General features: G+C 42.3%; 1 protein-coding gene across 3 annotated transcripts in view; it reads right to left on the bottom strand.

Moving 5' to 3' along the window:
- mtm1 (myotubularin 1) overlaps positions 1-23,276 on the bottom strand; it is a 134,334-nt gene that overhangs the window by 66,062 nt on the left and 44,996 nt on the right. For all 3 annotated transcript variants that reach the window (XM_060935982.1, XM_060935990.1, XM_060935999.1), the window contains exon 3: positions 8,040-8,112. In XM_060935982.1, the coding sequence (XP_060791965.1) occupies positions 8,040-8,112 (73 nt within the window). The remainder of the gene's footprint in view (positions 1-8,039; positions 8,113-23,276) is intronic.

A 23,276-nucleotide genomic window follows, 5' to 3' on the forward strand; every position in this document is an offset into this window, starting at 1 on the left:
GGAGGAAGAAACAAGCGGTGAAGGTGATCTTAATGATATCAGAAACATGAAATGCAGCCATTTCACTGCTTGCTCCTTCAAAGTAAGGCCCTGTCCACACGGCAACGGATTCAGGTGAATCTGATAAAATTGTTTATCGTTTCGGCCTGGCGTCCACACGGCACCGGCGTTTTGGGTGCCCAAAACGATATTTTTTGAGAACGGGTTCCAGAGTGGAAAAATCTGGCAACGGCGCCGTTGCGAAGTCGTCTGGACGAGTAGAACGGATTTGTTTACGATGACGTCACAACCACATGACTAGAACAAGCAGCACTCTCGCTGTTTTGTATGAACCACTGCATTGCATTCACTTTTGTATACAGCTTTTCTTTTAAATAAACAAGTAACTGAACCATTTCTTGAATTTCTTTTTATTGGATAAGACTGCTTTTCAAAATGTTCACACACAATAAGAAAATTAAGTTATAATAAAACTATGCACACTAATAAAACTAATTTGTACGCACAGAAGGCACGATTTCCTCGCGTAGTCGCAGCCATCTTCTTCTTGTTGTTGTGTGCTTGTTCCTGTGAGTGCTTCACACCGGGTAGAAGGGGTTTATGCGCACGCGTCCTACTTCTGTTGTTCTGGTGTCTCCGATGGGACCGTCTTACAGCGCACATAGAGGTGTGGCATTTGTATTACATCGTTTTCAGCAAGCGTTGCGTTGCCATATGTACCTGATATTTTACTGATCCGTTGCCCATGTGGACGCGATTTTTTTAAAATAAAATCTCGTTGCCGTTGTCGTGTGGATGTAGCCTAAATGTCCTTTACAGGACTGAGGATGGCAAAAAACAATTTCCCTTTGCGACGTTCGGGCTTATTTTACATCCACAACGACTGACACTCGGGCATCTAAATTGTTGTAAACAACCCTGAAGAGGTGATCTCAGCCTCGGTAAGTTATGTGGCGTGTAAGTGATGTTGCAATCTCGGATTCTCTCGTGGAATTTCTACATTAGAACTTCACCTGGTCTGTGAACACCGCGTCACTGGTCAAGAAGGCACAGCAATGTCTGCACTTCCTGCGTAGGATAAGGAGAGCCCACCTGCCCCTGCCCATCCTCACTACACTCTACAGAAGCACCATAGAGAGTGTTCTGACCAGCTGCATCTCTGTGTGGTGTGGAGGCTGCAGTGCCTCTGACTGGAAGACTGTGAGGAGAGTGGTGAGGACAGCAGAGAAAATCATAGGGACTTCTCTTCCCTCCATTCAGGACATTGCACCAAGGCGCTGCACGTCTCGAGCCAGAAACATCATCAATGACCTCTCACATCCTCATTATGGCCTGTTCTCCCCTCCGGCCTCTGGAAAGAGGTTCCGCAGCATTCGGTGCAGGACCACCAGGTTCTGTAACAGCTTTTTCCCCCAGGCCACCAGACTGCTGAACTCCAAACCCAAACTCTAAACTTCTATTTATAACTTGAACATTCCAAATTCCACAGGTCACTTTATACTATTGCACTTTATAATATTTCTGCTGCTGTATAATTTAATTTAATACACTTCATTATTATTTCTGTGCTGAGCCAAATTGCAATGAAATTTCATTCGGTGTACACTTCTTGCATACTGAATGACAATAAAGGTTGTTTAAGTCTAATTTGCGCTCAGAGAGCGATATCTGAACCTCGGAGAAAGCAAGATGGGCGCGCCCAGGGAAGTTTTATTTCAAAAGAAAAACAAACACACAGCTGTACACAGAATACAGGTACAATTAAAGCCGCTAGCGGCCTTGACAGGCCCTCGCACGTGTGGTTCATTTGGCGCATCATAAAACAGAAGATATGACAAAAAAGACCTAAGACAGTTGAGCAACTAGAATCCTACATTAGACAAGAATGGGTTAACATTCCTATCCCTAAACTTGAGCAACTCGTCTCCTCAGTCCCCAGACGTTTACAGACTGTTGTGAAGAGAAAAGGGGATGTCTCACAGTGGTAAACATGGCCTTGTCCCACTTTGAGATGTGTTGTCATGAAATTTAAAATCACCTAATTTTTCTCTTTAAATGATACATTTTCTCAGTTTAAACATTTGATATGTCATCTATGTTCTATTCTGAATAAAATATGGAATTTTGAAACTTCCACATCATTGCATTCCGTTTTTATTTACAATTTGTACTTTGTCCCAACTTTTTTGGAATCGGGGTTGTACTATATTGTAAGAAGGCGTGGACACATTTGAGAATGAAGTGACTTGGGGATATGCTAGACCTTGATATTTGGAGAAGGGGTGGGCCTACCAAATGAGTAGCTGGACTTGAAGTTAACTCCCGTCTCTTTTTCGCAGAATCTTGCGCCAAATCTGACATGGTAGAGGAAGTTTGGCTTCACCTCTTTAGAATGGAAGGGCATGGAGCCACGCTGTCTACGCTTTTTACAGTCATTATAACACACAATGAAACGTCCCAGTGCGGTTATAGGGAATATACAGTAAGCACTCTTGGAAAGCTGCTTGACCAATGAAATTCATGGAACGGAACTAAAAGCTGTATAAATGATCAATTACACATGGTTTGAGATTCAGCCACAAAAAGTGACTCGAGTGTCTGTTGGAAACTTCACTAACTGCAGGCAACATGACTTTTAGGACTTGGCTTGTGTTTGAAAATGAATATTTTTAAATCTACAATAAAGTGTGAGAAATAAATACTTGCCATAAAATTATGTGGATTTATTTCCTTAGACCACTTTAACTCAAGTAAGGGCCCGGTCCCACAACACCGATAACTATAACTATACCTAGAACTGCAACTATGACGATACCTCCACCTGAATTTAGTTCCAGTCTGGAGCAGTCACACCACAACTATAATCCCGAATAGAATACTGCTTGTTCCTGCCACTCAGGGAAATAAACGCATGCAACTTAGGAATAGTCGTGGAAGTTTTTTCCAAGTAGTAGCACATTATTCCAGGTCACTCTGTACAGCTTGGACTTCAAAATAATCCATGCACACACTCCGGTGAATGACAACATATGGATAGGTCACAGACGACAGAAATATAATTTTTTAAAAATGATAAACACAGCGTGGTGACGGATTTCAATACAGACGCATCACAGTTGCTAATAATTTACGGATGGGTTACGGACGTTTCAGTAGATTACAGATTAGTTACCGATTTCATACGGATGATGAATCATGGATAAAAATTAAGAAGAGTAAACCAATTAAATGTTTCGACTGCTTAAGTTCGTAATTAAAATACATCTTACCTGTATTTATATGTTTACTTTATTAATTTATTATTTTCATGGAGACTCACATAACCGTGAATAAAAGATCTGTACTTTGTGCATATACAGGGGGCTGCAAAAGTAGGTATACAGTAAGGATTATTCCAGTATTATAATAGAGGGGCTAGATTTTATTTAATACTAACATTGTGTGTGAATGGTTTGTTTTTCATTACTGTATACCTACTTTTGCAGCCCCGTGTGTGTGAGATATATATTTTTTACACACACACACACACACACACACACACACACACACACACACACACACACACACTTCCAAAAAAGTTGGGACACTGTGTAAACTGTAAATAAAAGCAAAAACGTGATAATTTGCAAATCATGGAAACCCTATATTTATTTGAAAATAGTACAAAGACAGCAGATCACATGTTGAAACTGAGAAATTTTACTGTTTTTTGAAAAATGTGTGCCCATTTTGAATTTGATGTCAGCAACACGTTTCAAAAAAGTTGGGACAGGGGCATGTCTACCACTGTGTTGCATCACCTCTACTTTTAACAACACTCTGTAAACGTTTGGGAACTGAGGAGACCAATTGCTGTAGTTTTGAAAGAGAAATGTCCCATTTTTGCAAGAAACAATTTCAGTTGCTCAACAGTTCGGGTCTCCTGTGTCATATTTTGGGCTTCATAATGAACCAAATGTTCTAAATGGGAGACAGGTCTGGATTGCAGGCAGGCCAGTTTAGCACCTGGACTCTTACTACAGAGCCATGCAGTTTTAATATGTGCAGAAAGCAGTTTGGCATTGTCTTGCTGAAAGAAGGAAGGCCTTCCCTGAAAAAGATTTTGTCTGGATGGCAGCATGTCGCTCTGAAACATGTATACATCATTCAGCATTCATGATGCCTTCCAAGATGTGCAAGCTACCCAATGTCACGTACACTAATGCCCCCTCATACAATCACAGGTGCTGGCTTTTGAACTGTGCACTGATAAGCTGGATGGTCCCTCTCCTCTTTAGCCTGGAGGACGTGATGTCCAAGATTTCTAAAAAGAATTTCAGATTTCGATTCGTCAGACCTTGGGACAATTTTCCACTTCACCTCAGTCCATCGTAAAAAAGCTCGGGCCCAGAGAAGGTAGCTGTGTTTCTGGATACTGTTTATATCTGGTTTTAACTTGCATTTGTGGACACAGTAATGAACTGTTTTCACAGATGATGGTTTTCTGTAGTGTTCCTGAGCCCATACAGTGATTTACACTACAGACACATGTCTGCTTTTAATGCAGTTTTGCCTGAGGGCCTGAAGACCACAGGCATCCAATGTCAGTTTTCAGCCTTGTCTCTCGCATACAGAGATTTCTCCAGATTCTCTGAATCCTTTAATGATATTATGTACCATAGATGTGATCCCCAAATTCTTTCCAATTTTACATTGAGGAACGTTATTCTTAAATTGTTGCACTGTTTGCCCGTGCAGTCTTTCACAGAGCGGTGAACCCCTCCCTGTCTTTACTTCTGAGAGACTCCGCCTCTCGAGGATGTTCTTTTTATACCCAATCATTTTACTGACCTGTTGCCAATTAACCAAATTACTTTTTTTTAGCATTACACAACTTTTTCAGTCTTTTGTTGCCGCTGTCCCAGCTTTTCTGAAACATGTTGCTGACATCAAATTCAAAATGAGCATATATTTTTCAAAAAACAATAAAATTTCTCAGTTTCAACATTTGATACATTGTCTTTGTACTATTTTCAATGCAGTATAGGGTTTCCATGATTTGCAAATTATCGCATTCTGATTTTACTGACGTTTTACAGAGTGTCCCAACTATTTTGGAATTGTTTATATATATAAAAAAAAAAATATATATATATATATATATATATATATATATATATATATATATATATATATATATATATATAAAATATACACATTATTATTATATATAGATTGCTCCAGAAGCGATCTCACCAATATGGATAAACCCAGGCCTGGGCTATAGGTATTGTTATCGGTCTGGTGCGACCACCAACCATATAAACTGCAGGGGACCGATTTATTTATAGTTAGTTATCGACAGGGGTGGACAGTAACAAAGTATATTTACTTGAGTCCTGTACTCAAGTACACTTTGAGTATCTGTACTTTACTTGAGTATTTTTTTTTGGAAACTTATGACTAACTTCACTATATTTGAAAGGCAAATATCGTACTTTTTACTCCACTACATTTCTATCAAGGTCCTCGTTACTCGTTACTATAAAGCAGCTTTGAAAGCGGATGGTTTTTCTTTTCTAAAACGTGATTGGCGAGTGACACAGAGAGACTATCAGTAATCACTAGGGTCACATCACGTCCATAGACTGTATAAAATCAAGTTCAATGATTTCCCAGCAGCGTTATTTAACATGATCAGTTGGTGGCAGAATGGAAGGAGGCGGGTCTTCTGGGGAACGCACTCACACCCACATTTCAGTTTTCAGAAAGGATTAAAGATTCATTTCATTTTAAATATGTTTGCTTTGTTTACCTAAAATGAACCACATCACAGCCTACAAAAACTCGCCATCCAACCTGCAGAAGCATATTAAGGTGTGTAAACATTTTATTCCAGGAGAAAGCTTGCAATGAAGTTGTCTGTGCTTTTAGAGCTAGCGAGAACATTGCAAACATAGCTAAGCAGTCTGGTTTGTCAAATGACTTTCTATGGATTTGCCCGCCAAGTTGCCATCGTTTTGTCCACGGCTAACGTTAACACGTAGCTAGTTAACTTGGACACTGTAAAAACGGAGTTACGCCAAGATGAATAACGTTAACTTATCTGAAGTCCTTTCAGAAATATATATGTTTTCGCATCTCATTATCTGTAGCCGCTTTATCCTGTTCTACAGGGTCGCAGGCAAGCTGGAGCCTATCCCAGCTGACTACGGGTGAAAGGCGGGGTACACCCTGGACAAGTCGCCAGGTCATCACAGGGCTGACACACAGACACAGACAACCATTCACACTCACATTCACACCTACGGTCAATTTAGAGCCACCAGTTAACCTAACCTGCATGTCTTTGGACTGTGGGGGAAACCGGAGCACCCGGAGGAAACCCACGCGGACACGGGGAGAACATGCAAACTCCACACAGAAAGGCCCTCGCCGGCCACGAGGCTCGAACCCGGACCTTCTTGCTGTGAGGCGACAGCGCTAACCACTACTCCGCCGTGCCGCCCCATGTTTTAGCATAATCTTGCCAAATAAACAGAATGTAGAAATCTTTCTTTTCTAGTAGCGTTCGCTACCCAATATGATTTCGAGTTTGAAGAGAGTTTGCTAGCATGTCAGGTGGAGTTTCACTGATTAGCTAGCTTAACGTTAAACCACCATGATGGCACAGCATGCGTTCATTTTGTAAATCCAGTCGGCTGCTTCAGAGGCATTAGGTTTTGTAAGCGTTGTGGCAATAATACAACAATGCGTTGACAGAAAACGTACTTTTAATACTTAAGCATTTTTAAAAGCAAGTACTTCAGTACTTCAAGTAAAAATTTGACTGGACAACTTTCACTTGTATCGGAGTCACATTTGACCAGTGGGATCTGTACTTTGACTTAAGTAATGAAGTTGGGTACTTTGTCCACCTCTGGTTATCGCTATAGCTATCGGTATTGTGGGACATCATTTAACAAAAAAATAAAAAATAAAAATAATAAAACTAAGACTCCAGAATTGCATTAGGCTAAATATAGAACACTGGATTTTAAACATATCAGAAATAAAATCAGAGTATGATTAATAGATGATGGGAGTATAGCAAATAGAATTTTATCCCCAAATGCAAGTAAATAAAATACAAACTAACAAAAACATTTTGTTAAATGCAAAAGGCTACCTAAATAAAATGCTGCCATAGATGATCTAGTGGATTGCATGGTGCAGTAATACAGCTCATCACATCGGAGCTGGAGAACAAAGCAGCAGTCCTAAAGGTAAAGGTCCTTCTAAATTTAATACATCTCTAAACCAAGATCTTGCTGAATATTTACAGTCAGCAGTGAAAATTCCTGCCTGGCCTTAAATTCTTATTAGGACAAGATTTGAGTTGCTGTTCAATAATTTTCCATGTATTACGGCTGGAACACAGCGTCACTGTATCTGTTTAGTTCTCCATACATCTGTATTCAGATAGAAATCCGAAGCCTACTCCCTGAAGAACAGTGGGGGAAAAAAAAATCCCACACTGTCAGCAAAGTCTGTGAATTCTGGCAGTTCTGTATCACTCACGTTCATCATTTTCAACTCGAGATGTGCATACAGCTGTTTTTTTTTTTTAAATCCAGCTCTGGCAGTTATTTGTGTTTGTACCTGTCTGCGATATTTCCTCGAGGCATTTTATTTTCCAGGAAGTTCTCGAGGACTATTTGTTCAGATGAACGTGCAACAAGGCCTTTGTTTGGCTGAGACTTTATCTGACTCAATTTGTGCCTGCCTGAAAGTAAAAACCTCTCGCTCGTGTGACTTTTTGTTGTGTCCGACATGAAAAAACACAAAATAGTGCGCCACCTGTTCATTATCTGTATTCGTTTCTCTGTTCAACTTGAATGGCGTGTTTATATTTGATTACATCCCTAGAATTAGAGAATTTGTACATTAAAATAATTTAACGTAGAAAATCGATCACCTTTTGATACACTGAGATATACACAATGGTGTATAATAAAGTTAAAAACCCACACCGCACAGTGAGGGTCATTAGTGTGTTACTCCAACACACACACACTCACCTATCACTCTCTCTTCTCCTGGTAGTAAGGCAACATCTGCTAGTGGCTCCATCTTCAGACTCTCCCTGGATGCCTGTCGTCAACACACACAGGAACATCAGGCTGACATTGGGGGGGGTACATGTCAAACACACACCTCATACTGATGTTATAATAAAGTTCTCCACGACATAGCAACAACGTATTCTAAAATGGTGGCCAGCCTTAGGCGTAACTCGTGCTGTAGGAGTGATGGGGGAAGGAAGGGGGGGGGGAGAAAAAAAAAAAAAAAGGGAAACAGCTAGTTCTCACCTCACTTTCACTGAAGGAGAGAGAGTGGAGGACAAGAACAAAGCAGAACAGCTCTCTTTCACTCCAGCACCTGTGTGCTCGTGTGTACGCGCGCGCACGTGTGTGTGTGGTCACAGATCCAGATCATCTTTCTCTAGGTCACGTTCCTGTTGGCAGTTGAAGCTCAGTGAAGTAGAATGCAACACACACACATGTCGCTGCAGCCTGATGGGCATCACCACGTGACGGCGTCTGGGTTGAGCTCTGTTTTACGCACATGGCTAATGAAGCAGCCAAACGTACACAAAACATCTAGTTCCTCTCTTAAGAGCACAAGGGAACTGGATAATCAAATTACAGCATAAAGACAGTTGCAGAAGTTGACTGGGTTTTGAATGTAAAAAACTCAGGACATCACGATCATCCCTTTACTGGTGTGCTCTGTCGGGCTGGCTTCCATTTACTCGCTGAAATTGCCCATGGTATTATTCATGCTGCTTCTTACATTTATGACACAATGAAATTTGATTTACAAGGGGGGAAAAAAAAAAACATCTGGAGATTGCGAGTTCAGTTCTCAGAATGTCATGGCCATCTGTGGCAGGAGCTCTTTGGGTGTTTGGGATGGCTTACTTTCATGCCGGTCAAATCACAGTGACACTTGGCAATTGTGGATATCTGTGAGATCATCGATGCGGAAGAGGGCAGATTTCCTCCAAGTGTGTTACGCTGGCCTGTGATGCAGCACGAGCAGCAGTTTGAAAAGATGTGGGTGGTGTTCACATGCTCAGAGAAAGCATGTCTTGGCCTTCACCATCTGTGGTTATGATGTGGATGACGGGTGAGAGTGGGCGGGAATTGGCATGTGATCAAATTAGGGAAAAAAATGGACAAAAAAAAAAAAAGGAAGGAAATCTTTGCAAAAACTAAGTGTCAGCAGCATTTGCATATTTGGATAAAGCGTTTCCATACTTTATCCGAATACTCCAGTCTGTACGCTGAATCGATTTGAAGCTTGATTGAGGCAGAGTGTTTTCACACAGGCATTTGTTCATGATCTACATCGTCCCAAATCACACGGCAGGATGCTAAGTAAGTGAAACTAGTGCACCATCAGCTAGTACTGCATATAGGGCAGCAGCCTTGTACTTGTAGTATGGGAATTGGCATGCGTGCACGTACAGTGGTGCTTGAAAGTTTGTGAACCCTTTAGAATTTTCCATATTTCTGCATAAATATGATCTAAAACATCAGATTTTCACACAAGTCCTAAAAGTAGATAAAGAGAACCCAGTTAAACAAATGAGACAACAATATTATACTTGGTCATTTATTTATTGAGGAAAATGATCCAATATTACATATCTGTGAGTGGCAAAAGTATGTGAACCTCTAGGATTAGCAGTTAATTTGAAGGTGAAATTAGAGTCAGGTGTTTTCAATCAATGGGATGACAATCAGGTGTGAGTGGGCACCCTGTTTTATTTAAAGAACAGGGATCTATCAAAGTCTGATCTTCACAACACATGTTTGTGGAAGTGTATCATGGCACGAACAAGAGAGATTTCTGAGGACCTCAGAAAAAGTGTTGATGCTCATCAGGCTGGAAAAGGTTACAAAACCATCTCTAAAGAGTTTGGACTCCACCAATCCACAGTCAGACAGATTGTGTACAAATGGAGGAAATTCAAGACCATTGTTCCCCTCCCCAGGAGTGGTCAACCAAGAAAGATCACTCCAAGAGCAAGGGGTGTAAAAGTCGGCGAGGTCACAAAGGACCCCAGGGTAACTTCTAAGCAACTGAAGGCCTCTCTCACATTGGCTAATGTTAATGTTCATGAGTCCACCATCAGGAGAACATTGAACAACAAATGGTGTGCATGGCAGGGTTGCAAGGAGAAAGCCACTGCTCTCCAAAAAGAACATTGCTGCTCATCTGCAGTTTGCTAAAGATCACATGGACAAGCCAGAAGGCTATTGGAAAAATGTTTTGTGGACAGATGAGACCAAAATAGAACTTTTTGGTTTAAATGAGAAGCGTTATGTTTGGAGAAAGAAAAACGCTGCATTCCAGCATAAGAACTTTATCCCATCTGTGAAATATAGTGGTGGTAGTATGATGGTTTGGGCCTGTTTTGCTGCATCTGGGCCAGGACGGCTTGCCATCATTGATGGAACAATGAATTCTGAATTATACCAGCGAATTCTAAAGGAAAATGTCAGGACATCTGTCCATGAACTGAATCTCAAGAGAAGGTGGGTCATGCAGCAAGACAACGACCCTAAGCACACAAGTCGTTCTACCAAAGAATGGTTAAAGAAGAATAAAGTTAAATGTTTTGGAATGGCCAAGTCAAAGTCCTGACCTTAATCCAATCGAAATGTTGTGGAAGGACCTGAAGCGAGCAGTTCATGTGAGGAAACCCACCCACATCCCAGAGTTGAAGCTGTTCTGTACGGAGGAATGGGCTAAAATTCCTCCAAGCCGGTGTGCAGGACTGATCAACAGTTACCGGAAACGTTTAGTTGCAGTTATTGCTGCACAAGGGGGTCACACCAGATACTGAAAGCAAAGGTTCACATACTTTTGCCACTCACAGATATGTAATATTGGATCATTTTCCTCAATAAATAAATGACCAAGTATAATATTTTTGTCTCATTTGTTTAACTGGGTTCTCTTTATCTACTTTAAGGACTTGTGTGAAAATCTGATGATGTTTTAGGTCATATTTATGCAGAAACATGGAAAATTCTAAAGGGTTCACAAACTTTCAAGCACCACTGTATGTGTTAACTGGGTGTATAAGGAGATTTAAAAGAATCCCTCAGGGGGGAGACAAAAAAAAGTGACCGGATTTAAATGCAATGCAAACACAGCAAAAGTTTTTGGGTCACTACGGAACTGAAGAAACTACTTTGAAGCAGAGTTTTTATCTTTTTCTTCGGCTCTGTTCGGACTTTGCGCAGCCCTGCAGTACGAGAGCTTCAGTCGCAAGAGGATGACTAAAACGGATGGCTGTTAACGCCTGGTATTTCATGCGTCTCCGATGAGTTTCCACTGCCTGACCGCTTATGATCACATTTCATCAACAGCAAGATCGCCAAATCTGACAAGAGCAACCCAACTGTAATTCAAAACCAAAACACCAATATACTCAGCAACAGCAAACAAAGTGTTTATCTGTAGCTGTTGGACGGCATTTCCTTATTAAATCAGCAGGCACTCACATCATTCTGTAAAGTCTTTCATCAAACGGACATTTGACACAGGACTGGCTCATCTACTTGGATTTCGTGTCCTTTCAACAACAACATACATGAAGAGAGCCATTTGCATGCTTTCTGACCGTTTACAGCTCGCAACAGCTCTATAACTATATCGCCAGTTGTTTGACTATGATCTGCCAAAGACAAACTCTAACACCAAGACCATCTCTGCAAAATTAAAATCTACTAACATCAAACATCAATTCTTAATGAAGCAGCATTAAAGGCTACATCCACACAACAGCAACGAGATGTTATTTAAAAAAATATCGCGTCCACATGGGCAACGGATCAGTAAAATATCAGGTCCATATGGCAACGCAAAGCTTGCTGAAAACGATGCAATAAACATGCCACATCTCTAGGGGCGCTGTAAGACGGTCCCTTCGGAGACACCAGGACAATAGAAGTAGTAAGGACGCATGCGCATAAACTATTATGTGCGAGACTTCATATTAGCCACAAAGTCAGGAAAATCTGTTCGTAAAGTTACGTTATAATGACCAAATACAATGAAAAGTATTTTTCCAGTCTCAGCTGTGAAAGGTAATCCCATGTAATCTCGTTTGGACGGTAAACCTGTTGGTACAGTTAAACACAGCACATGAATGAGGCATCTTTATTCTCCGCTTTGACCTATCCAATATGGCAGCGAGGATGACGTATGATTCTACGCGGAAGGCGGCGTCTTTAATGGTCCGGAATAAATTGAATGCTACACGTTGATGGATTAATTTGTACTTCTACGCCCTTTTTGAGGAATGTATTGTAGGACTTAAACCAACATCTGAAGAGCCGAGATCGCTCCTTTTTTTCCCCCATTTTTGCTGGCGGGATTGACTCTGCCCTAAGGGCAGAGTCTCTCTCTCTCTCTCTCTTTGCACCATTACACAAATATTCACAGTGAAAATATTTTGTAAGCGCGTTTCATGAACCAAGTTATAGGATTTGTTGACAACTCGCATCGAGTTCGTTACACTTCTACCCGGCGTGAAGCACTGACAGTCATGTGGTTGTGACGTCATCGTAAACAAATCCGTTCTACTCATCCAGACGACTTCACAACGGCGCCGTTGCCAGATCTTTCCACTCTGGAACCCGTTCTCAAAAGATTTCGTTTTGGGGCACCCAAAACGCCGGTGCCATGTGGACGCCAGGCCGAAACGATAAACAATTTTATCAGATTCACCTGAATCCGTTGCCGTGTGGACAGGGCCAAAGTCACTCACTAAACTAGTTTGTCTTCTATTAGTACATACATCGTAAATAAAGAATACCTGAGAGAGAGAGAGCGCACAATTTACTGACAGTCTTCATTCAGTATAATGAGTAGAGCTCATGCTATGCAGTGTTCTCCACATTTCAAAACTAAAAGGTGGTGGCTGTAATACCAGGACTTTGAGCTTTTTTGACAGTGAAACTGGCCAATAAATGGATAGGAAATGCTAAATCATTGTTCAAATCATTTTACAAAAAATTAACACACTTACTGTACACTACCGTTCAAAAGTTTGGGGTCACTTTGAAATGTCCTTATTTTTGAAAGGAAAGCGCTGTTCTTTTCAATGAAGATCACTTTAAACTAATCAGAAATCCACTCTATACATTGCTAATGTGGTAAATGACTATTCTAGCTGCAAATGTCTGGTTTTTGGTGCAATATCTCCATAGGTGTATAGAGGCCCATTTCCAGCAACTCTCACTCCAGTGTTCTAATGGTACAATGTGTTTGCTCATTGCCTCAGAAGGCTAATGGATGATTAGAAAACCCTTGTACAATCATGTTAGCACAGCTGAAAACAGTTGAGCTCTTTAGAGAAGCTATAAAACTGACCTTCCTTTGAGCAGATTGAGTTTCTGGAGCATCACATTTGTGGGGTCGATTAAATGCTCAAAATGGCCAGAAAAATGTCTTGACTATATTTTCTATTCATTTTACAACTTATCAGGGCTTTCCACTAAGGCTCATACTAGCCGGCCATGACAAATAAGTAGCCAGCCGGGGGGGAGTAAACACAAAACTACACTACGTTCAGACTGCAACCTGAAACGACCCATATCCGATTTGTTGTGAAATCCGATTTTTTTGTTAAGCCGTTCACATTACCAATTATGAGACTTGTATGCGATCTCCAATATGAACGGAAAACGACCCAAAAGTGTCCCGCACGCGCAAATTGACACGTAATAAGCACATCTACGTAATACGTAAACCAAAAAAAAGCACACTCTTCAAGTTTGCAAGTAAAGCATGGAGATGAGGCGAGACCTGGCGATGTGGTTTTTGTGGCGGCGGCGGAACTCTCACAATAATCTGATTAATGTGGGCAGCAGACTAATGAGACCGAAGGTGTCAAATTACTGGAAATTTCCAGAACAATCTTATAATCTTGTAATACAGGATGGTTTAAGTTATAAATCAGTTATAGAAACTGTTTTATTTAATCAGGCTAACAGTTAAACATCCAGGTCCCTACCAAATCCACCATTAGCTTGATCAATTCTATAAAAGTCTATTTAAATTCTGAAAACTGTACAAATGTTGTTGTTTTCCACCAAAGAGGCGGGATTAGCCAACGCAGAATAGTGACGTTTGTCTCTTGTTGATGACGTGTAGGTCGCATGAATGCGACCTGTCCGGTCAGACTGCAGTCGCATGTGAAAATAACGGATATGCATCGGATTTAGGACCACATATCCAAGCGGCCTGGGTCGCATGTGAAAAAAAATCAGATCTTTGTCGTTCAGATTGTTAATAACAAATCGGATACAGGTCGCATATGGGCAAAAAAATCGGATATGGGTCGTTTCAGGGTGCAGTCTGAATGTATTTCTAGAGACGACAATTCCCCTGTGTGAAATGGTGAGAGTGATGCAGTGCGCACGAGGCTCCGATGCTGTGAGCCTGTGTGTGTTTGAGAGAGCAGCCCCGCCCCTCTCTGCTCCCTGAATGGAGCTCGTCGCCTTGGTAACGGTGCTCAGGTGCAGGGAAGAGACACAATATAACAAGCAAAGAGCGCTTTTTCTCAGAGTTCCCTCTCCTCGAACAACGCTGATTTACACGGAAACAAAAGGAGCTATTCACAAAATTTTCACATATGGGCCTTTTCCACTACCCTTTTTCAGCTCACTTCAGCCTGACACGGCTCGCGTTTCGACTACCTCAGAGCAGCATGACTCAGCTCGCTTCAGCCTTACTCAGCACCCAAAACTCGCACGGTTTTGGAGTGGGGCTGAAGCGAGCCAAACCAAGCCGAGTGGGGCTAGGGGCGTGAGGAGACACTCCCCTGTGCACTTATTGGTGAGGAGGAGTGTCCTCACATGCCCACACATGCCCCGCGAGCACGCTGGGATCTGTAAACACCGTAAACCCGGAAGAAGAAGAATTACGAATTACGAGAATTTCTGAAGCCTTATGTGCCTCGCCTCATCTATACGCTCTTGCCAGTATCTGTTGGCGTTGTCGGTGACAACAAGCCACAGCACCAAGACCAGCAACACTAACTACTCCATGTCCTCCATGTTTATTGTTTACTATCCGGGTCGTGAGACTACCGCTTAAAAGGTCACTGATGTCACTGTTTGCGCCGCCTAACGACATCACGTGACGTCCACCCACTTTCGCTAACTCCACCCAATGTGTCCACCCACTTCCAGCCAGCACGGTTCAGCGCGGTTGTAGTCGAAATGCAACCCCAACAGCCCCACTCAGCTCGACTCACCACCGCACGGCTCAGCCCAACTCAGCCGCGTTGGTAGTGGAAAAGCGGCAATTGAGCGCTACAAGGCTCTCATGAACACATTGATGTAATTTTTTGTCTCTAGTGTAAAAAATGTGGACAATAGAGCGAGTTGAAAACAAGTGATTTTGCAGTAAAAGCGCTGTCAGGGTTATAATGGGAGTCTATGGGGCAGCGCGCCTGTCCTCTTGTTACTTTCAGGCTTCTCATTCAAAAACTGTAAATCCCATCGTTCAGGTAGACACATTGTGTGACTCAAGACAAGTGTGACTCCCACTTTTGAGAAAATTATATCTGTAGAGTGAAATTTGTGGCTGAAAACACAGTTTAAATGAGAAAGTTTGAGCTACTTTTTCAAGCTCTCTACACTCTAACTTAACGAGCTCCACTGAAGTGTAACGCCATAGACACCCATTATAAAGCCGGAATTTCTCCACAATTGATCAGGAGTAAACACAAAAACTCCTGTGCACGCAGTTCCCAGGATTAAATGTATTTTCCACAGACCATTTATTTATTCACTTTACTCAAATACAAAGTAAAATGGCAGTAAATCATCTTTCTTTTCATGCGTATTGCATCATGAGGCGTTCCTGGCTTGGAAATCTCTTATTTTCGGTGCATGACACATTCACGCAGCTGAGCATGCTATGAATTAACAACGACAACGGTCTGCAGTGGTGGCTACACAATTACACACTCAGCAAACATTTCTCCATTTGTGTATGAAAATACACTCCAACGACTCGGTTTGGTTTCATTTACAACCAACGGTGTCTTTTGATGCCAGCACGTAACTGAACGAGAGAAGACTGGTTTACCGGAGACAAAATAAGCGTCATCTCTGCTTCTGTTCCCTCCCCGACACACTACTGCCTCCGCCGAGTGCGCGCGCACACACCGCATGTCGGGGCCGCGGATGAGTTACTCTCCCTTGATCAATGATGTCAGTGGGGAATTTGTGGTTATTATTGGTACAAACAGCGCGAATCAGTTTGATATTATTGTCAGTCCGTTAGATAAACATTTAATTTTATTAAAATCGAAAATTAATATTTAGAGCCTGTGGGCTACAAAAATAATAGTCATTAAAGTAGCCGGCTGGACTTAATTGTGTAGTCGGCTGTATGGCCGGCACTTGTGGAAAGCCCTGACTTATGGTGGTAAATAAAAGTGTGACTTTTCATGGAAAACACAAAATTGTCTGGGTGACCCCAAACTTTTGAACGGTAGTGTACATATCACCTTTGTTGTCAATGTGAGACTCATTTGACATTTCAGTTGAGACTGATGCACCTGTTGTGCATCCCTGAATTAATTATTTTTTTGTGTGTGAAAAATAAATTAACTTTAACGCATAAACAAAATACCCAATTACAATAAGTGCAGATATTGTTTTTACAATACACATAATGTTAATTGGGTGAAACCACTCCAATCCATGCACGAGCTGGTGCGCGTGCCCGAGACTGGCACTATAAAGCCACTCCAGCCTCTGCAGTTCGGGTCCTTCGACCCACGAACCCGGAAGTCCTGCAATAAACAACCACAGTGAAGCAACAGGAAAAGGCAGCTCTCGCCTACACGATCACAGATATGTAAAATAAAAGATCTGAACTTAACTGTGTGCGTGTGCGCGCGCACGCTGTTACATGATTACTGTAAGAGTGTATGGTCAGAAAAGACGATAGATAAGCGTAATCGTTGCACAATAACGCTACAAACAGCCGCAAAGTTATTTAGCTGCTGGCTAGCTGCAGCTTGTAGCTTCCAACTTTACTGTGTGTCAGTATAGTGTACTGTGGTGTGGTGTAACGCAGGGCTAGACCTCAATCTGCAGAGCTCTGTGTCACAATCTGTATGCAGCCGGCCGGATGGTTTTCTACTGCAATTGTGCGGCCACTTCTGGTAGCCCCGTATGCATTCGTTTAACGGTCTTCTGCGTGTTAAATAAATAGGTACAAAATTATAATAAAGTGAATACGATTTATTTGGTGTATACTGATGAAGTTACTTTTTTTTTTTTGGGCCAAGGGAAGGGAGGCAGGCCAGAATTATAATGTGGCGGTGCGCCACTTTAAAAGCGCCGGTGGAGAACACTGCTATGGTAGGTGGATGCTTGAATAATTAAATGAGGTTTAGTTCATATGATGACTTAAAGGTCATAGGCAAGGGTCAGAGGTGAAACATAGAATATCAACTTTGTCTAGAAGAACGACCCAAAAAGCGAATTCAATCTTCCTAGTGTCTAATTTGCACGCTAAAATTGAATAAAACGGTTAAACTATACCGTTTTGCCCAATTTCCAAAGGTTTGTTTACATCTCACTTATACGCACTTTCACCGCCAGGGGACAGTCGTCCTGACGTCATTTAAGGCAAACAGACCGGGAGCAGTTCTGTGTTTACCTGCGAACCGAGCACATGTGTACAGACTTTGGTTATGAGAGGTTGTGTAAAATGTCTGAAAGCGATAGCGATTTTGAAGTAAGAACTCTCTAAATTAAATATCGAGAGGTGAAACCATACATGTCTGAACCTATGGCTGTTGCGAAGCAATCGGTGAATGTGGCTTGCTGGTTTGACCGTGCGGCCTCGGAATCGGACAGCGACTCGGCCAACTCTGATCGTGGTGACCCCAGGCCTCAACAAGACTCGCGCCCAAACGATTTATCCTGGTAGTTATGATAAATTCTTACTTTCGTCGTAATACTAAATAAGAGCCCTTTTGAAGAATAATTAAATCGCCCTCCCTAGTGGATATAGGTAACGATTACTTGACAGTGCGCCGGTAGGCCACATTAGCCTGCCATCCACAGCATTAAACTATTTATAGCCTACTCTAAGTGAGGAAATATCCTTTTGTCTCATTTCCACAATGATTGTACAGGATCCCTCAGGATTCTTGACTTGTCAATTGCAAGCAAAAGTAAAAACGTTCACCTCCAATCTTCTCCTTTTTGCTTGAGCGTTGCTCTCAACTCTCAAATCCACTCTCTCCGCCTCGTCTCCTCTTCCGGAAAAAAAAAAAAAAAAACCTCCCGCTCCGCCTCTTCTCCTTTTTCCCAAAAAGCCAATCCACTCTCTCCGCCTCTTCCGGAAAAAGCCAATCCACACTCTCCGCCTCTTCTCCTCTCTCAGAAAAAGGTAAAAACTTCTTCCTGAACCGGTCCCGTTGTTACAGTTCACTGCTCAACAATAAGGCATGGGTTTTTCTTTGGAAATTCCTGAACGCATGTCTGCACTCAAGCCGAACGGCAATGTAAGTAAACGGAAGTGGACTCGACTCAAGTGGTTTGTTTGTCTTGAATGACGTCACATACCGAGTGGTCACGAAAATAGCTGAACAGAAATTCGCCATGATCCGCGCTAACTTATTTTAATTACTACTTATTAACAATACTTCTTGGGACCAGAAGAAAATTACACTGGGTTTTTAACATATAAAGTTTCAAATGTGCATAAAATTAAAACCGTTGCCTATGAGCTTTAAAAATGCCTATGGTCCAGACCAAATAAATAAATCACAGACAACGTTAACATGTTACATGCAGTTTATAATAGGTCAATTATGCCTGAAAAGCTTAGGCTTGGCAACCCTGGTGATGTGTCAATGATTTTCACACATCACTGCAAATATGCTACATTTCACAAGACACATTTGACCCTGTTCACACCTGTATTTAGTCTTGCACTGCATACATGTAACCTGAAACAGATGTTAATACCAATAGTGAATGGGGCATCAGGAGGAAGTAAGAGAGGAAAAAAACAAACAAAAGCCCCATACACCAAGAAGAAGCAGCAGCAGCAGCCTTTGTCACATGCACATTCAAGCACAGTGAAATTCGTCCTCTGCGTTTAACCCATCTGAAGCAGTGAGCACACACAAGGGAGCAATAAGTGCACACACACAAAGCAGTGGGCAGCTATACTTAGGGGATTAGGTCAAGGGCACTTTAGCCCAAGGCCACCCCATGTTAAAGGGGAACTGAAGGCAAATTTTTTTCATCATCAAAATTCTATTTCTCATTTTATTAAATATCAGAATGTATTTTAGATAGCTATTTTGTCGCTGCTATAGCAAGTTATGAGTGTTTGAAATATGCTACGTTATATATCAGTCCACATGTCAAAGCAATGGCCGTAAATGAGATTCGCTGAGACCTGTGCGAAACACCGTAGAACGGAAGTAAAACGTACAGCGGAAATCAAAGTGACCAACATCTGCCAACGTTGTCAAAAGACGCGCGCGTCCTCTTTCGAATGCTGACGTAATCAAGCCGGAAGTTGTGTTTTTGATAGCAATCAGAAAAGTTTGAAAAAAGTAGGCAGTAATCGTCATTTAAACTCGTTTTTGTGCAATACTTCGTTTGGAAAACAGTTTTCAAAATGGCGGCACTGACACCTGGCTGACACTTCACGTTTAGAAGTCTCACACAAGTCTCCTGAAGATCGCGCGGATAAGCGACGCCTGCTGTGGATCAAACGAACTACATTCAACATGGCTAAAAAGCGAATAGGCCGATAAGTATAATATTTAATTGCAATTAGTTGCCAATACGAGTCACGATATAAGGTTACTAAAACCGAAAACGGAATTGAATAACACGTTAATTAAGAAATAAAGCAAGTTTAAAAATTACTTCAGTTCTCCTTTAACCTAACCTGCATGCCTTTGGACTGTGAGGGAAACCGGAGCACCCGGAGGAAACCTACACAGACGGGGGAGAACATGAAAACTGCACACAGAAAGGCCCTCGCCGGCCGCTTGACTCGAACCCAGACCTTCTTGCTGTGAGGCGAGAGTGCTACACCACCATGTGAGAGTAGATTTTCACAAATTTATTATTAGGTTTACATGTTTAAAATCTTCAAATAAAATAAATTCCCCATGTAAAAGGGCATGTGCCCCCCAAAAAAAGTATGACACTGAGAAAGAGGGGGGAAAAAAAAAAAAGACAAAAGAGAAATGAGACACAGCGAGCGAGAGGGACACTGCAGGTGAGCGAGCAAGCAATTGAGAGAGAGAGAGAGAGAGAGAGAGAGAGAGAGAGAACGGATGATGAATGCTTTTCTGATGGTGACAGAGGTCTCTCTCTCTCTCACACACACACATGACCTGGCACTATGGCGAACTGCTCCTCTCACCTGCCAAGTGTTAAGAGCAGCGCTAACATATGTACAGTCCAGCTGTGGTCCAGCTAAAAGTGAAGCAGAATGCCAACTGCCTGTCTGTTTTCCCACATCCAGCCAAGAGGACACCGTCTGCCAACAATACCACCATGTGTGTGTGAGCGCGTGCGTGTTTGTGTGTACACAGCAAGCTCTATTCATGTGTAATACTGCACGTGGCCCATTCCAATGAAGAGTCTAATACACCATAAACGTGTCTTCTTCGTGTCTAACAGGATTGTTCGGCGCTCGTCCTGAACGCTGCACTTCGACACACATTTGTACTCCACTCTAACATGCCTTCCACCCCAAGCAAGGCCTTGCTAATCTGCTGAGGAGTAGAATCAGGCGTGTTAAATGAAGTAGAAAGATAATTAGGCCTGTTTAACTAAAAATCCCGTTCGTTTCATTCTGTAGGATTAGGGGACGCTTTCCGTTTGAGAGCTGCTATTCATTTAGCCAGTCACTTCTCCATTCTGTACAGGGTTCTTATTTTATACGTTATTCAAGTCTTCAAACTGTTTATTATTAAAATTTTATACTGTGGGAAAAAAAACCCTTCGTTTTTGTGCAGCTGTGTCATCTTTTAAATCTGGCGTCTCTTTGACTGTTATTCTCATCAAGTTTTGGCTGAAATGATCCACAGACCTGTAGGACATTTTTGCACATCATTAACTTGTTTACTAATAAATTGACTATTACACTCTTAAAGCTCAACTTGGTTTATCTGTAGTCAACAACAAAAAAAAAAGCTCGACAAGAAACGAGCATCATCTCAATCAAGATAAAAATGGTCAAATAATGCAAATACTGGGAAAATCGGTGCTCGTTAAGTTACTTTGTAAACGTTAGGTCTACACTATAATTAGATCATGACAATATGAAATCGGCAAAAACGACACCATGAAGTACTTCTGTTACCCCTTTTCCACCAAAATCAGTTCCAGGGCCGGTGCTGGTTCACAACTCGTTCAACTTGCGAGCCAGCTGAGAACCAGTTTGCTTTTCCATAGCTCAAGGTGCTAAGGGAAGCCACGTCATTACGTCGCTGTATACGTCAGTTACGTCGCTGCGTTTGCATAAACCTTGGCGCGAACATCGAAGCAACAACACGGAGAAGAAGCAGCAGCAACAACAATAATGGATGACTTCACGTTTGTACAGCTGCTGCTTCTTGGTGCTTAAAAATGGCGACCTTTCGCGGTCTTGTTATTGTTGTCGGTCTTAACAACTCTGCCCCCCCGCTGACATAAGCGGTTCTTTCCTCTGGCCCAGCAAAGAGTTGGTGCTAGCCTGGAACCGGTTCTTCTGGCACCAGAGCCAGTTCTTTGTCAGTGGAAACAGAAAACCCAGTTCCAAATTAAGCACTGGCCCCGAACCAGCCCTGGAACTGATTTGGTGGAAAAGGGGTATGAGAGTATTGTGGGTGTGGTCCATTCCCATCAGCACTCACATTATCAAGACAATGGATATTAAAATGACTTTCACCACCAGATTCATCTTAAATACTTAGGCAAATGCTTTAGTTTTATTTTTTGAACATCCATCCACTAGCCATCTATAAAACAGCTGGTAACTACTGCATATTTTTGAATTGCTGCTCAGTTACATCCCAAGGCAGTTGAAGACACTTGGAGAAAAGCGTCGTCTACCCTCTTCCTCATACATGAGCTAAAAGCTGCCCCTGAGTGGTTAGTGTCGCTGTGATTGACAGTAATTTAGTCCTGGGTATGACTTTAAACTACAACCTGTTGTGAGTCTCAGGTCCGAGAGGACTTGAGTATTGGGGAAAGTGGAGTTACCCTTTAATCCCCATTGCTCCCAGGTCCGCTCTGACCCAGAGTGGTAGCACCTACCTGTGTTCCACCTATGGGGTAAATAGTACATCACCAATAAGGCACTGGCAGTGGGGCGCTTTTCAGTGCAATGTGGCAGATGAACCCAACAGGGTCAATGGCACACCACCAGATGGCATGTAGAAGAGCCACTCAAATGGCCAATGGATGGCATCACCCAGCAAGTCAGTTGTCACTGTGAGGCAACTTCCATACCTGTCAGGTCTGTGGCACTTTTGTGCACCACTTGGGATCAGGTCTGGAGGTCCAGAGAGACAACACAATGGGGACACAACATCGTGCGTCTTACCTTACTGTGCAAGGCGCTTCATTAGGAGAGGAACTCTGGTGCGGGCCTCACGGCCCATCTCCATTTCTGTGCATTCTAATGAAGCGGTCATCATCGTTAGTGATGGACAGCTGACGATGATGAGTGACAGGGGAATTTTGCTCTCTAGGACTCCCAGCCAGGGTTCTGGCATCAATGGGATTCAAACTTCCTCAATGACAGGACGAACCATTTTTTGTTGGGTCACTTGGGAGGCAACCATTATTTCGCAGGCAAAATTCAAGCTCCACCTCTGCTGTAAAAGAGATGCATATATATGCTGACGAATACCAACATTTAGTTACTTTTTACAGTGTTCTCCCAAGGATTAAAATTAAGTCCTAACTTTTGTGTGGCCAAAGGTGTGTGGGGGGAGAGTACGGGGGTATCCCCTCTTGTTGGGGGGAGGGTGTCTGGGGGAGGCCTACCGTGGAAAATTTTGAAAAAAGGGAGGCCATTTGGTGGCATCTGGTGACTTTTAGGAGCATTTTATGGTGGTACTGACAGTCACTTTTTACTGTTAGCATGGTTGAAAGGTTGCTACAACAAGTGGAGGTCTGTGACGCTGTGATTTGCAGCATGGGGTTCACATGAGCAATCAATAAAGTCATCTGACAACA

The sequence above is a fragment of the Neoarius graeffei genome, chromosome 1 (assembly GCF_027579695.1).
Source record: "Neoarius graeffei isolate fNeoGra1 chromosome 1, fNeoGra1.pri, whole genome shotgun sequence".
NCBI classification, from domain to species: domain Eukaryota; kingdom Metazoa; phylum Chordata; class Actinopteri; order Siluriformes; family Ariidae; genus Neoarius; species Neoarius graeffei.